The 13422-nt window shown below is 47.9% G+C and overlaps 1 protein-coding gene and 1 long non-coding RNA gene across 6 annotated transcripts; both read left to right on the top strand.

Annotated features, from left to right (window-relative positions):
• The first annotated feature begins 566 nt into the window (after positions 1-566).
• On the top strand, positions 567-4665 carry LOC144332831 (uncharacterized). The gene is made up of 2 exons (XR_013401015.1): positions 567-2169; positions 2867-4665. It is a non-coding gene; the product is annotated as an uncharacterized LOC144332831 (long non-coding RNA).
• Positions 4666-9699: 5034 nt separating this feature from the next.
• On the top strand, positions 9700-13320 carry FKBP11 (FKBP prolyl isomerase 11). Of its 5 annotated transcripts, none has more exons than XM_077954041.1 (6): positions 9700-9970; positions 10097-10489; positions 10615-10702; positions 11002-11035; positions 11408-11478; positions 13065-13320. In XM_077954041.1, exons 1-6 carry the CDS (start codon positions 9836-9838, stop codon positions 13280-13282), a joined length of 939 nt encoding a protein of 312 aa, XP_077810167.1. In that variant the 5' UTR covers positions 9700-9835; the 3' UTR covers positions 13283-13320. The 5 variants fall into 5 exon arrangements, with proteins under 5 accessions (XP_077810167.1, XP_001104575.2, XP_077810169.1 ...); XM_001104575.5 differs by having other exon boundaries at positions 9713-9970; positions 10152-10217; positions 13065-13313; XM_077954043.1 differs by lacking the exon at positions 13065-13320 and adding an exon at positions 11665-11903 and having other exon boundaries at positions 9713-9970; positions 10152-10217; positions 11408-11495.
• The last annotated feature ends 102 nt before the right edge of the window (positions 13321-13422 follow it).

Raw genomic sequence — 13422 nt, 5'->3', positions numbered from 1 at the left:
AGGATGCCAAGCTCATCCAGAGATCCCACAAATGTCTGAGAGGCCTCCATCCTCCATCACACTCCTACCACTATTCTGTTCCTCCCCTGCTACCAGTGTCTGGCTCCAGGCAAAGAAAGGGATGGTGCTACCTTTAGGGTGAGTGAGGTCTAGGTGAGCCAGGCAAGCCTTCCCCAGTCTTAATATTTTCTTAAGCTTTGAGGACAGAGGTCTTCCCAGCCTGCTGTTGTGGGAAAGGGATAGGATTTAGGCATATAATAAGTTTGAGAGCCCCAGGTACCAGTGTGAAGCATATAATTTGTATTCAGTTACTTCCCTGCTGCCTCCCCTGCCAATTTTCCTTTTTCAGCGCTTCTGTTGTTAATAGGCCATCACCGTCAAGGACCAGTGCTTCCACCATATATAACTCTCAAACTACTCCAACCAGACATGTATTATCAACCCCAATGACTTTGAACATTACCCACCTACTCCTCAAGATAAGATGACGCTTTCTTCCTTCCAGGCTTCTCCAAAGTTCTACTTGGTGACAGACTGCTGATAAGAGTATCTTTCCCAAGTGTTTTCTTTCTTTTTTTTTTTTTTTTTTGAGTCGGAGTTTCGCTCTTGTTGCCCAGACTGGAGGGCAATGGCGCAATCTCAGCTCACCACAACCTCTGCCTCCCGGGTTCAAGCCATTCTCCTACTTCAGCCTCCTGAGCAGGTGGGATTACAGGCATGTGCCACCACACCTGGCTAATTTTGTATTGTATTTTTAATAGAGATGGGTTTCTCCATGTTAGTGAGACTGGTCTTGAACTCCCGACCTCAGGTGATCTGCCCACCTCAGGCTCCCAAAGTGCTAGGATTACAGATGTGAGCCACCACACCCGGCCAGGTGTTTTATTTCTATATTAGCAAATAGATATCTTTCAGAGCTACAACCTCTCATAATGATAATGGAGAGAACTTTAGCTGAATGGTGGGCCAGTGGGGGGTCTTTGGACCCCTGAACAACTTGGAGAAGAGGATGACCTATTCCCTTTTGTCCCTTAGTACTCAATTTAGAATGCTAGGAAGTTGAGGGGAGCCCTCTTGTGGCAGTTGCTGAAACCTTCCTGTTATTTTGAGGGGACGTGGGATGAAGAGGAGACTGAACCTGGGAGGTAAATGCTTAGCACCCAGCTCTTAGGACAAACAGCAACCCCATCTTCCAGAACATGCATAGCATCAGTCATGGACTGGCAGAAGACTTGGACCCAGGGTCCACTTCAGGATAATTTGGGCAAGGGAGCTTCCCAAATGAGCCTGTAGAAAGCCAGTGGAAGGGCTTAGGTTGGCTAAGGTGGGATGGAGGGCAAAACCCTCCCCCTTCATTCCAGAGTATAGGGGCAGTGGTAGAGAATGAATGTATGTGTGGGTTTCTCAGTCTTCAGGTATAAGGTCTGAAGGCTCTGGGAATTCACTGCACACACCACTTGCAGTTCAAGTGCCTAGGTTGGTTACAGCAGGAAGTTGACAAGTGTGTATTTAGTATATTTGATGTTTTTAGGCATCTGCTAAAAGTAGGCATCTGCTAAAAGTAGGTCAAACCACTGAACTCAGGGAGGAGTCTGGGGGTCCGTTTCTGGGATGCTGTGAAATCCTTTTGGGATATCTGTAGTATACCACGTTGGGTAGTGAGAGTTGGGGGACACCCCTTCCATTGCTGCTGCTTAGTGTAGGGAGTGGTGTCTTTGGGCAACAGTCATATTATTAAGAAAAGGTATTTTTTTTTTTTTGGAGACACAGTCTCTGTCACCCAGGCCGAAATGCAGTGGCATGATCTCCGCTCACTGCAACCTCTGCCTCCCAGGTTGAAGCGATTCTTGTGCCTCAGCCTTTCCCGAGTTGCTGGGATTATGAGTGCACACGACAACTCCCTGCTAATTTTTTTTTTTTTTTTTTTGAGACGGAGTTTCACTCTTGCCCAAGCTGGAGGGTAATGGCGTGATCTCAGCTCACCACAACCTCTACCTCTCAGTTTCAAGCAATTCTCCTGCCTCAGCCTCTGAGTAGCTGGGACTACAGGTATGTGCCACCATGCCCAGCTGATTTTTGTATTTTTAGTAGAGATGGGGTTTCACCATGTTGGCCAGGTTGGTCTTGAACTTGTGACCTCAAGTGATTCGCCCACCTTGGCCTCCCAAAGTGCTGGGATTATAGGCAGGAGCCACTGTGCCTGACAGAAAAGCTTCTTTTCCAGTTCTGAAGAGTGTGAAGGTAGGAGAACCAGAATCCAGTTCTCTCACTTTCCAACTCAGTAGCTAGAGAGAGAAGAGTATCATGCTGGTCACTGGGGAGTAATAGGATCCGGATGCCTGGCTTTAGGTTATAGACAGGAGATGGAGAATCTGTTCTTGTCTTTGCCAAATCTTGCATTGATGGGATGATACCTCCTTGGTTAGAATAGCCATAGGGGAAGAGTGGAGGAAGGAAGTAACTGCTTCATTCTTGGATGAATGTGTGCATAAACATAACCTGAAAGAAAACATCTAGTCAGCTGGGGTTATGCATACCCTTGAAAATACAACACCAGGCCAGACACGGTGGCTCACTTCTGTAATCTCAGCACTTTGGGAGGCTGATGTGGGAGGATAGCTTGAGCCCAGGAGTTTGAGATCAACCTGGGCAACGTGGTGAGGCCCCATCTCTATATGAAAATATATATATATATATAAAATATATATATATAATTATATATATGATATATATGTACAATTATATGCATATATATATATATATTTTTACTTTTATTTAAAAATATAGAGATGGGGTTTCACTGTGTTGCCCAGGCTGGTTTCAAACCCCTGGGCTCAAGCAGTCCTCCCACCCCAGCCTCCCAAAGTGCTGGAATTACAGACGTGAGCCATTGTGCCCAGCCAAAAAAAATGTTTTTAATTAGTTGGGCATGGTGGCACGTGCCTGTGGTCCCAGCTACTCAGGAGGCTGAAGTAGGAGGATTGCTTGAGCCTGAGAGGTTGAGACTGCAGTGAGCCATGTTGCGCCACAGCACTGGTGACACAGCAAGACCTGTCTCAAAAAAAATCAAATTTTAAACCCAGATTTGTATATGCCGACTCAGGCTTTTACTTTATTAACAACCTGTTATAAATAAATACTTAAGAACATTTAAAGAGCAGTGTTCTGCTTACTCTTTGGCACATAATAGGCATGCAACCTTGATGAACAAATAGATGAATTAATAAACACCATTGTCTTTAATCAAGCTGGGCATGGTGGGTGCCCCATGAGTCTTGGAAGCTGGGATACTGTGGTAGGGTTTCTTCTACACACTGACAGAGACACCTTTGAGGGTGGAGGCTTTTCTAGGAATGGTTCTGTGATTAAGTTGTATCTCCAGCCGGGCGCGGTGGCTCAAGCCTGTAATCCCAGCACTTTGGGAGGCCGAGATGGGCGGATCACGAGGTCAGGAGATCGAGACCATCCTGGCTAACACGGTGAAACCCCGTCTCTACTAAAAAATACAAAAAACTAGCTGGGCGTGGTGGCGGGCGCCTGTAGTCCCAGCTACACGGGAGGCTGAGGCAGGAGAATGGCGTGAACCCGGGAGGCGGAGCTTGCAGTGAGCTGAGATCTGGCCACTGCACTCCAGCCCGGGCGACAGAGCAAGACTCCGTCTCAGGAAAAAAAAAAAAAAAGTTGTATCTCCAGCCAGGGGTGGGTCAACTCTCCTACTTTTCCAGGAATCATGTCACCTTTCTCTGTTGTTTGGATTTCTTCTAACTTGATCCAAGGAAAAAACTCCTTCTCTGGTCCCTCCAGGGTGCAGGTGGGCTTGTGCTGCCTGTGGGTGGATATTGTCTTTAATAGTTTTGCCCTTTCTATTTTTACTACCACCCTCTCCTACTCTACTCCTCTTCCCCTTCAGGTTCCTCTTCCCCTTCAGAACAGAGCCTCAGACCTGGATAAGACAATAGCCTTCCACCTTCACGACACTGTTAGAGTCTGCTGATATATCAGTGCAGTATGCTGTGTCATTCTTTTGCTTAGAAACTTCCAATGTGTTCCCAATGCCTTAGTCTGACATTCAAGGTTCTTCATAACTAGCCCTTAATTCCCTCTCCAACCATCTTGCTCTAGACTCTGGCCAAATCCCTTACTTTAGACAAATCAGTCCATTAATTTTTCCCAAACATCTGGCCCTCTGCCTTTACCTCCTTTCTCACTTGTTTAAAAATCCCACTCCAAGATCTAGCTCGTTTCACCTCCTCCACAAAGCTGCCTGTGCCCCCTGCAACCACAAGGACTTTTATAGTTTTTCCCCACGTTGGCTCCTTTAGCTCTGTTAGCACAACTCATTTAACACCTCCCACTCATTCCCCTGTGTCACTATATATCTTGTTTATCCATATAATATTTAATATTAAAAATTATTTTCATAACCTGAAGTAACATCTGAGCAGGAAAAAAATTATTTTTATAACCAAAGTAATTTTTATTGTAAAAGATCCAAACAATACAAAAATATACAGAGCAACATATGGGACATTCCCCTCTACTACTATTTCATGCCCAAACGTAACCATCCTCAGCTATTTGATGTGCATCCTTCTAGTTCCTTTTCTAAATGTATGTGCTGATACATGTTTGTGGAGGGGTTAAAATATAAATGGGCTCATATCGCATCTGTTATTCTGCTACTTGCTTTTTTTTACTTAGGGTATATATACATTTGTCTTAGATATTTTCTATATTAGTATAATTAGATCTTTTAATGCCTTCTCAGTATTTCATAGTATAATTTCTTCAAAATAAAACATACTGTCTAGAATCTATTATTTGGAGGGTATCGTGTAGCTAGTACTTAGCTCCAGACATGATTGCAACCTTGACCTTGCCATCAGTTAGCTGGCTCTGGGGGAGATAGGAAGGGAGGAATGGGGCATACACAAATAACTGCAACAAAAGGAAAAATATAATAATATCCACAAGTGTATGCCTGGAGCTCCTAGCTAAGAGAATCAGGACTTCACAGAGGAAATGATATTCGAGCTTAGCCTGGAGGGAGCTTGATAGGTAAAAGAAGTGTATGTGTGCAGGCACAGAGATGGAAACAGAAAGATGTAGGTTTGTCTGATGCCAGACCACAGTCCTTGAGCAGGAAGGGAGTTTGGCTTAATTCACAAACATTTACTGAGCATTTATGTGTCAGACATTAATTATACTAGCAATGAAGATTTAGAAATGAGAAACATGAAGTTCCTGTCTCTAAAAGGGATTCAGTTTAATGGAATAAAAGCCAAGTTTGGAAAAGCAGATTAGGGCCGGATGACAAGCTTTCAGTTGTCATGTCAAGGAGTTGGAATTTTATTCACGTGGGCAATGTGAAGCCATGGTAGGCTTTTTAGTGGGCAGATGATGGGACTGAAACTGTAGATAGCAGCAGTGTACACAATGGTCCAAAGTAGGGAGAGGCTAGGGATGAGGGGCTTATTTTTTGAGACAAGGTCTGTCACCTAGGCTGGAGTGCAGTGGTATGATCATGGCTTACTGCAGCCTTGATCTCCTGGGCACAAGTGATCCTCCCACCTTAGCCTCCTGAGTAGCTAAGACCACAGGAGCACACCACCATACCTAGCTAATTGTTAAATTATTTGTAGAGATAGGGTCTTGCCATGTTGCCCAGGCTGGTCTTGAGCTCCTGGCCTTAAGCAATCCTCAAGTGATCCTCCTGCCTCAGCCTCCCAAAAATGTTGGGATTACAGGTATGAGCCACCACGCCAAGACTTTTCTTAAACAAGATAGAAGTTTAAAGGCCAGATGCAGTGGCTCACGCGTGTAATCCCAGCACTTTGGGAGGCCTAGGCAGGTGGATCACGAGGTCAGGAGATCAAGGCCATTCTGGCTAACACGGTGAAACCCCATCTTCACTAAAAAGAAAAATACAAAAAATTAGCCGGGCGTGGTGGCGGGTGCCTGTAGTCCCAGCTACTTGGGAGGCTGAGGCAGGAGAATGGCGTGAACCCAGGGGGCGGAGCTTGCAGTGAGCCGATATCACGCCACTGCACTCCAGCCTGGGCGACAGAGCAAGACTCTGTCTCAAAAAAAAAAAAAAAAGAAGTGTCTTTCTGCCTCAGTTAAAAGGTGTCTGGGGCTGTGCATGGTGGCTCACACCTGTGATCCCAGCACTTTGGGAGGCCAAGGCAGGTGGATCACCTGAGGTCAGGAGTTCGACACTGGCCTGGCTGACATGGTGAAACCACATCTTTACTAAAAATATAAAATTAGCCTGGTGTGGTGGCACACACCTGTAGTCCCAGCTATCCGGAGGCTGAAACAGGAGAATTGCTTGAACCTGGGAGGCAGAGGCTGCAGTGAGCCACAATCGCAGCACTACACTCCCGCCTGGGTAAGACAGAGTGAGACTTCATCCAAATAAATAAAAATAAATAAATAAAAATTAGCCAGATATGCTCGCTTGAACCCAGGAGGTGGAGGTTGCAGTGAGCCAAGATCTCACCACTGCACTCCACCCTGGGCAACAGAGTGAGACTCTGTCAAAAGAAAAAAAAAAAATGGTGAGCTGGGCGTGGTGACTGACACCTGTAATCCCAGCACTTTAGGAAGCTGAAGCGGACAGAGATCACTTGAGTCCAGGTGTTCAAGGCCAGCCTGGGCAATATGGCGAAACTGCATCTCTACAAAAAATGTAAAAATTAGCTGAGTGTGGTGGCATGCCCCTGTGGTCCCAGCTACTTGGGAGGCTGAGGCAGGAGGATCACTTGAGCCCATGAGGCGGAGGTTGCAGTGAGCCAAGATTGCACCACTATACTCCAGCCTGACTGACAGAGACCCCCATCTCAAAAAAAAAAAAAAAAAAAAGTATCTAGCGGCTGGTCTGAAGATAGGCATCTCAATTGTTCACAGCCAGTTACAGATAGAACTCCTCTTTCCCCCTTCTCACTACTGCACTTGACTAGACTTTTTTTCCCCCCACAAAGAATGGGGCTTCAGATACAACTGAAAAATAAAAGTGTCTGGTGGTAGGCAATCCAGAACTGGCATGGTGGCTCTGCAGTTAACAAGGACTTATGCTTCTTTTTGCTTCACCATCCTAGCATGCAGCTTCCATCCTAATGGTCATCTCATGGTCTAATATGGCTTCTAGAGCTTAATTCATCTCATCTGCATTTCAGATAGCAGACAGAAGGAATGAAAGATGATTGGGGGAGGGAGAGGAGCACAGAAGGATGCTTCCTAGTTAACTCTTTAAAGGGCCTTCTTGGAAGTCCAAGACAATACTTCCAACACTTCGTTTATGTTCTCTTGGCCAGAACTTAGTCAGTTAGTCATATCCAGCTTTAAGGGAGACTTGGAGATGTAGTTTTGTGGTTTTTTTGTTTAACTTAAAAAATATTTTGATACGTAATTTGCAAACAGTGAAATGCACAGATCGTAAGTATAGTTTGATAAGTTCTGACAAATGCATACACCCATGTAACCCACATCCCTCTGAAAATATAGAGCATTTCATCACCCCTAGAAATTCCCTCCTGCTGAGGGGACTTTTTTTTTTTTTTTTTAAACAATACAAATGAGAGATAATGAAGGCTTCTTATCCTGAGGTGGGAGGGTTGTAGCTATGGGAATAGAAGGGAGGAGCTGGAGAGACTGTGGAAGGAGAATCCAGAGTAGACCCGTTGGATGTGGGAGATGAAAGAAGAATGAATGCTGGTAGCAGAGCCACTAACAGAAACAGCAGATAGGGAGGAAGTCCGGGTTGTTACAGATGGATTGGAAGAATGAGTGCAGTTAAGACTGTTGGCCGGGCGCATTGGCTCACGCCTGTAATCCCAGCACTTTGGGAGGCTGAGGCGGCCACATCATGAGGTCAGGAGTTTGAGAGCAGTCTGGCCAACATGGCAAAACCCCATGTACTAAAAATACAAAAATTAGCCAGGCGTGGTGGTGGGTGCCTATAATCCCAGCTACTTGGGAGGCTGAGAAAGGAGAATCGCTTGAACCCGGGAGGTGGAGGTTGCAGTGAGCCAAGATCATGCCATTTGCACTCCAGCCTGGGCGACAGGAGTGAAACTCTGTCTCAAAACAACAACAACAACAACAAACTCTTAAAAAGTGGGCTGGGCATGGTGGCTCACACCTGCAGTCCCAGCACTTTGGAAGGCTGAGGCGGGTAGATCACCTGAGGTTGGGAATTTGAGACCAGCCTGACCGACGTGGAGAAACCCTGTCTTTACTAAAAATACAAAATTAGCCAGGCGTGGTGGCGCATGCCTGTAATCCCAGCTGTTCGGGAGGCTGAGGCAGGAGAATTGCTTGAACCCGGGAGTTAGAGGTTGTGATGAGCCGAGATCGCACCATTGCACTCCAGCCTGGGCAGCAAGAGCAAAACTCCTCCTCCTAAAAAAAAAAAGTGAAGTCTGGCCAGGCGTGGTGGCTCACGCCTGTAATCCCAGCCCTTTGAGAGACCGAGGCAGGCGGATCACCAAGATCAGGAGTTTGAGACCAGCCTGGCCAACATGGTGAAACCCTTATCTACTAAAAATACAAAAATTAGCCAGGCATGGTGGCGGGCGCCTGTGATCCCAGCTACTTGGGAGGCTGAGGCAGGAGAATCGCTTGAACCTGGGAGGCGGTGGTTGCAGTGAGTGGAAATTGCTCCACTGCACTCCAGCCTGGGCCACAGAGTGAGACTCCGTCTAAAAAAAAAAAAAAAAAAAGTGAAGTCGGCTGGGCACAGTGGCTCACACCTGTAATCTCAGCACTTTGGGAGGCCGAGGTGGGCGGATCACGAGGTCAGGAGATCGAGACCATCCTGGCTAACATGGTGAAATCCCCTCTCTATAAAAATACCAGATTAGCCGGGCGTGGTGGTGGGCGCCTATAGTCCCAGCTACTCGGGAGACTGAGGCAGGAGAATGGCATGAACCCAGGAGGCGGAGCTTGCAGTGAGCCGAGATCGTGCCACTGCACTCCAGCCTCGGGGACAGAGCGAGACTCCGTTTCAAAAAAAAAAAAAAAAGTGACGTCTTTACACAAACATAAAGGGGTTATGTGTGCTGTCCTTTGAGAAGTTTGTTGATGAAAGGAGAAAGGAAGTAGTAGCACCAGAGGAAAAGGTCAGGGGTTTACCCTGTTCTTACAGGAAAACAGCGCCTTGCTCTTTTCAGCTAGCTTTTCAAAGGATAGGGATAGGACAGCTCCCTGCCCTCTTTCGGATATTTGGATCTATAACCTCCAGAAATTCAGGCTGAAGTAGTTGGAGGTCGGAGAGGAATGAGACAACTGCCTGGGTGGGGTGGGCCAGCCAGACACTGCCAGGATAGCCACAAGGAGACGTAACTTAGAGGAAAGAGCAGACAGCAACCACGTTGGACTCAGGCAGTTCTGGGTTTGAATCCTGTCTGTATCACCACCTAGCCTGATGACCTTGGGCACATCCTGAGCACCCTGTGCCTTATCTGTAAAATGGAAACAATTATGCTGACCTTTTAGGTTGGTTTTGAGGATTAGAGACTAGCACCTGACACACAGTAGGTAATCGTAAATGGGTGCTATTATTTGGCCCAACCCACATTATAGGACAGAACGTCTAATGAACGGGTCAGAACCTGCGCCCTCCGGATCTTGGAGGGTACAGAGGGCGCCCCTCGGCCTCCTCCCTTTCGGAGGTGGGGACAAGGTGGAGGAAGGGCTGCAGGAGGAGGAGCTCTAGCATCGCGACCCGCCCCGTCCCGTCCAGTCTGGCCTGAGCGCTGCGGGAACGCTGTCCTAGCCGCCGCCACCCGAACAGCCTGTCCTGGTGCCCCGGCTCCCTGCCCCGCGCCCAGTCATGGCCCTGCGCCCCTCACTCCTCCCGCTCCATCTGCTGCTGCTGCTGCTGCTGCTGCTCAGTGCGGCAGTGTGCCAGGCTGAGGCTGGGTTCGAAACTGAAAGTCCCGTCCGGACCCTCCAAGTGGAGACCCTGGTGAGGAGATAGTCCCTAACCTCAGCACCCGTGGACCGAGCCTTGTGGGGTAACACAGGGATCTCAACGAATCTGGGAGCCGGGAAGGAAGTACGGGAACTGAGTTGGGGGTGGTGCTGGGTCTAGGAGCGAGAACGGGATCTTTGGAAGAGCATCCGTGACCCCTGTAGTCCGATCGTAGGTGGAGCCCCTCGAACCATGTGCCGAGCCAGCTGCTTTTGGAGACACGCTCCACATACACTACACGGTGAGGGGTCTCGGGGGCCGGGGCGGGGCCTGGGAGGGGGTGGCGCCCTGCTGAAACACGTCAGCTTTGGCTTGGACACGTGGCAAGCGGTTCGGGAGAAGAAACTCGGGGCTCTGGGGTTGTCGAGCACATGGCGAGGGGAGAGGCGTTGCTCTTCCGTGCCTCTTTTTCCTCCTTGCTTTTCTGCCAGTTCCTACCTGGCACGGAGAAGTGCAGGGTGGAGAGATCTCCGAGAAGCGCCAGCCCTCTGGGGCTTCCTGTTCCTTACAGCGGTAAGGGGAAGGCTAGGCTGCCGCTGTAAGGGGGCTGCCGCCGCCCAGCGGTCCAGGTGTGTGTTGCGCGCCTGCTGGGAGGGAGAGGGTGGTAGGTGTATGCTCTTGATGCTCTCTCCCCCCAGGGAAGCTTGGTAGATGGACGTATTATTGACACCTCCCTGACCAGAGACCCTCTGGTTATAGAACTTGGCCAAAAGCAGGTGATTCCAGGTATGTGACCTGTGCCTCCCATTCTACCTCTTCACAACCTAAGCCCTTTCTTAGCCTCTTCAGCTCCAAAGCTGCCCTGGAAATTCCCCCCTGAAATGAGTAAGACCCTAGGGCTCTACCAGTTACCTTCTGAGGTTCAAACCTCACTTCTAATACTCCACTTGTCCCAATTGGAAGCCAGAGATTTAAGAAGTGGGGGCAAGGCCTATTGAGGATGGAGGAGGAAGACTTTGGTGTTCATGTCATGGGATTTGGGGGAGGTGGATAGCTTCCAGTTCAGTTGTGTCTTCTTCCTCAAGGTCTGGAGCAGAGTCTTCTAGACATGTGTGTGGGGTGAGTATCTGGGCAGGGGTGGGCCTGGGTACCCTCTTTGCATGGGAAGAGGTTTTCTCTGCCATCCTCGCTCCTTAAGAAGCAGGAGAATGTGGAATAAAGGACCCTGCTTCCCACTGGACAGGTCCAGGTCAGTGGGAACCCTGAGGGCATCCAAAGCCTCTGTGCTTCTTGCGCTGTTGCTTTTGTTGGGGAGTTGAGGCACATGGGGAGATGGACACCTTTGCTGGCCAGCCTGTTTGGTGTTCAGGTGGAAAAGTTCGTGTTTTGGGTGTGAAGATCCAGAGGGTTTTGCTGGAGGAGCTTCAGCTGGACTGAGGCTGCTGGCCTACCTCTCCTGCCTCTGGCTGTGACTGACATTCCTTCCCTCAGAGAGAAGCGAAGGGCAATCATTCCTTCTCACTTGGCCTATGGAAAACGAGGATTTCCACCATCTGTCCCAGGTAATCTGACTAGGCCTGTCTCTCAGGCCATCGAAATACCCAGTCCCTAAGAGCTGTAAGGAGCTATATACTTTGTCTAATGCTTGAGAAGGTCCAGACCAAGTTTGTTTAGACAGACAGGAGTGGCTGGCGCCTCCATCTCCAGGGCCACTTTTTTCTTCCTCATATCACCAACAGGGACTAAAGACAAATAACCTGATGAGGCCACCTGGTGTGACCTCTAGCAGCCAGTAACTTGTTAGGGAAGAGAACTGCCTGTGCCACCACCTTTCCCAGAACACTGGGCTTCTTTCCTGCCCTTTTCTACAACTCTACGCTGTGTCAGTTGTACAGCCGCCCCCCCCCCACCCCGCTTCCTTTCAGCCTCCATCAGGGAAGAGATAGTAAAAATAATCACAGTCAAGTAATTCAAAACAAAACAAAAAGCAACTGTTAAAGCCAAGTCTACCCCATAACTTTAAAAGCCATCATAGGTCACTGCCGATGTCTATTTTTGAAGGGTTGAGATGGACAGATTTCCCAAAATGCGTATCTTTTGCTTTCAGTTCTAACAAATGTTCTATTAGCTAAAATGTGTTGTACTTCACAGAGTATTGGGCTCGTAATTCTTCTTCTTCTTCTTCTTTTTTTTTTTTTTTTGAGACGGAGTTTCATTCTTGTTGCCCAGGCTGGAGTGCAGTGGCGCAATCTTCACTCGCCACAACCTCTGCCTCCTAGGTTCAAGCGATTCTCCTGCCTCAGCCTCCCGAGTAGCTGGGATTATAGGCGTGTGCCACCACGCCCAGCTAATTTTGTATTTTTAGTAGAGATGGGGCTTCTCCATGTTGGTCAGACTGGTCTCAAACTCTCAACCTCAGGTGATCCGCCTGCCTTGGCTTCCCAAAGTGCCGGGATTACAGGCATGAGCCACCGTGCCTGGCTGGGCTCATAATTTTTATTCTAGTTCCAGCTTAGAGGAAGGCCTGGAAGGAGGGTAGGGCAACCAAGGAGAAACTCTTTTACCCAAAGCCCTATACCTCCCCATTCCCAGTGCTGCTTATTTGCGCCTCTTCCGCCCACTCATTTCTGTTCCACCTGCCCCTTTACTTCTTAAGCAGCATCCTCATCCTTCTTCCTCTTCAGTTCTTATGCTGAAACTCCTGTTATCTCATAATCACGTTGAATGTGCTCATTGGTTGGTTGATTTTTTAAAGTCTAGTTTAAATCCATTTAATTTCAGACCTGCAAAGACTCTATCCATGTGGTTATTTGGAAATACGATAAGTTAGTAGTTAGTATAGAAGGTTCTCCCACTTACAAATAGAGAAGAGTCTTACATTTCATATTCACAGAAAGTTTTCCTGCATTCAAAGACTTGTCACTGGACCCAAGCCACATGTGTAGTTGGGGTCAACATGACTATCACTGAACTCTGCTCATAATCCTCCTCTACTCTTGTCTAAAGGAATTCAACCCCACATTTAAATCTTGTCAGCTTCATAGTTGTTGGCTTTGCTGTGGCCTACCCTCCCTATTTTCATTCAGATTCTGAGCCCTGGATAAAATGCACTGAGAGTCTAACCCTCTCCACCCCTCTGCCTCTCTAGCGGATGCAGTGGTGCAGTATGACGTGGAGCTGATTGCACTAATCCGAGCCAACTACTGGCTAAAGCTGGTGAAGGGCATTTTGCCTCTGGTAGGGATGGCCATTGTGCCAGCCCTCCTGGGCCTCATTGGGTATCACCTATACAGAAAGGCCAACAGACCCAAAGTCTCCAAAAAGAAGCTCAAGGAAGAGAAACGAAACAAGAGCAAAAAGAAATAATAAATAATAAATTCTAAAAAACTTCTTTGCATTCTTCATCTGATACTTTCTGAGACTGCCTTTGAAAGTGGGAATGAGGTAAAGGGCTGAGGAAAAAAGCATTCTTAGTTGCATCTTGCCTGGCATGGGGGTGGTTGTAG

Source organism: Macaca mulatta, chromosome 11 (genome assembly GCF_049350105.2).
Source record: "Macaca mulatta isolate MMU2019108-1 chromosome 11, T2T-MMU8v2.0, whole genome shotgun sequence".
NCBI lineage: Eukaryota > Metazoa > Chordata > Mammalia > Primates > Cercopithecidae > Macaca > Macaca mulatta.
This window is presented reverse-complemented; position numbering and strand designations above follow the sequence as displayed.

Coding starts and splice junctions, on each gene's coding strand:
- FKBP11 (XM_077954041.1), top strand. CDS start 9,836: ATGGCCCTGCGCCCCTCACTCCTCCCGCTCCATCTGCTGCTGCTGCTG. Junction 9,971..10,096: donor CCCTCCAAGTGGAGACCCTG/GTGAGGAGATAG, acceptor TGCTGGGTCTAG/GAGCGAGAACGGGATCTTTG. Junction 10,490..10,614: donor GCTTCCTGTTCCTTACAGCG/GTAAGGGGAAGG, acceptor CTCTCCCCCCAG/GGAAGCTTGGTAGATGGACG.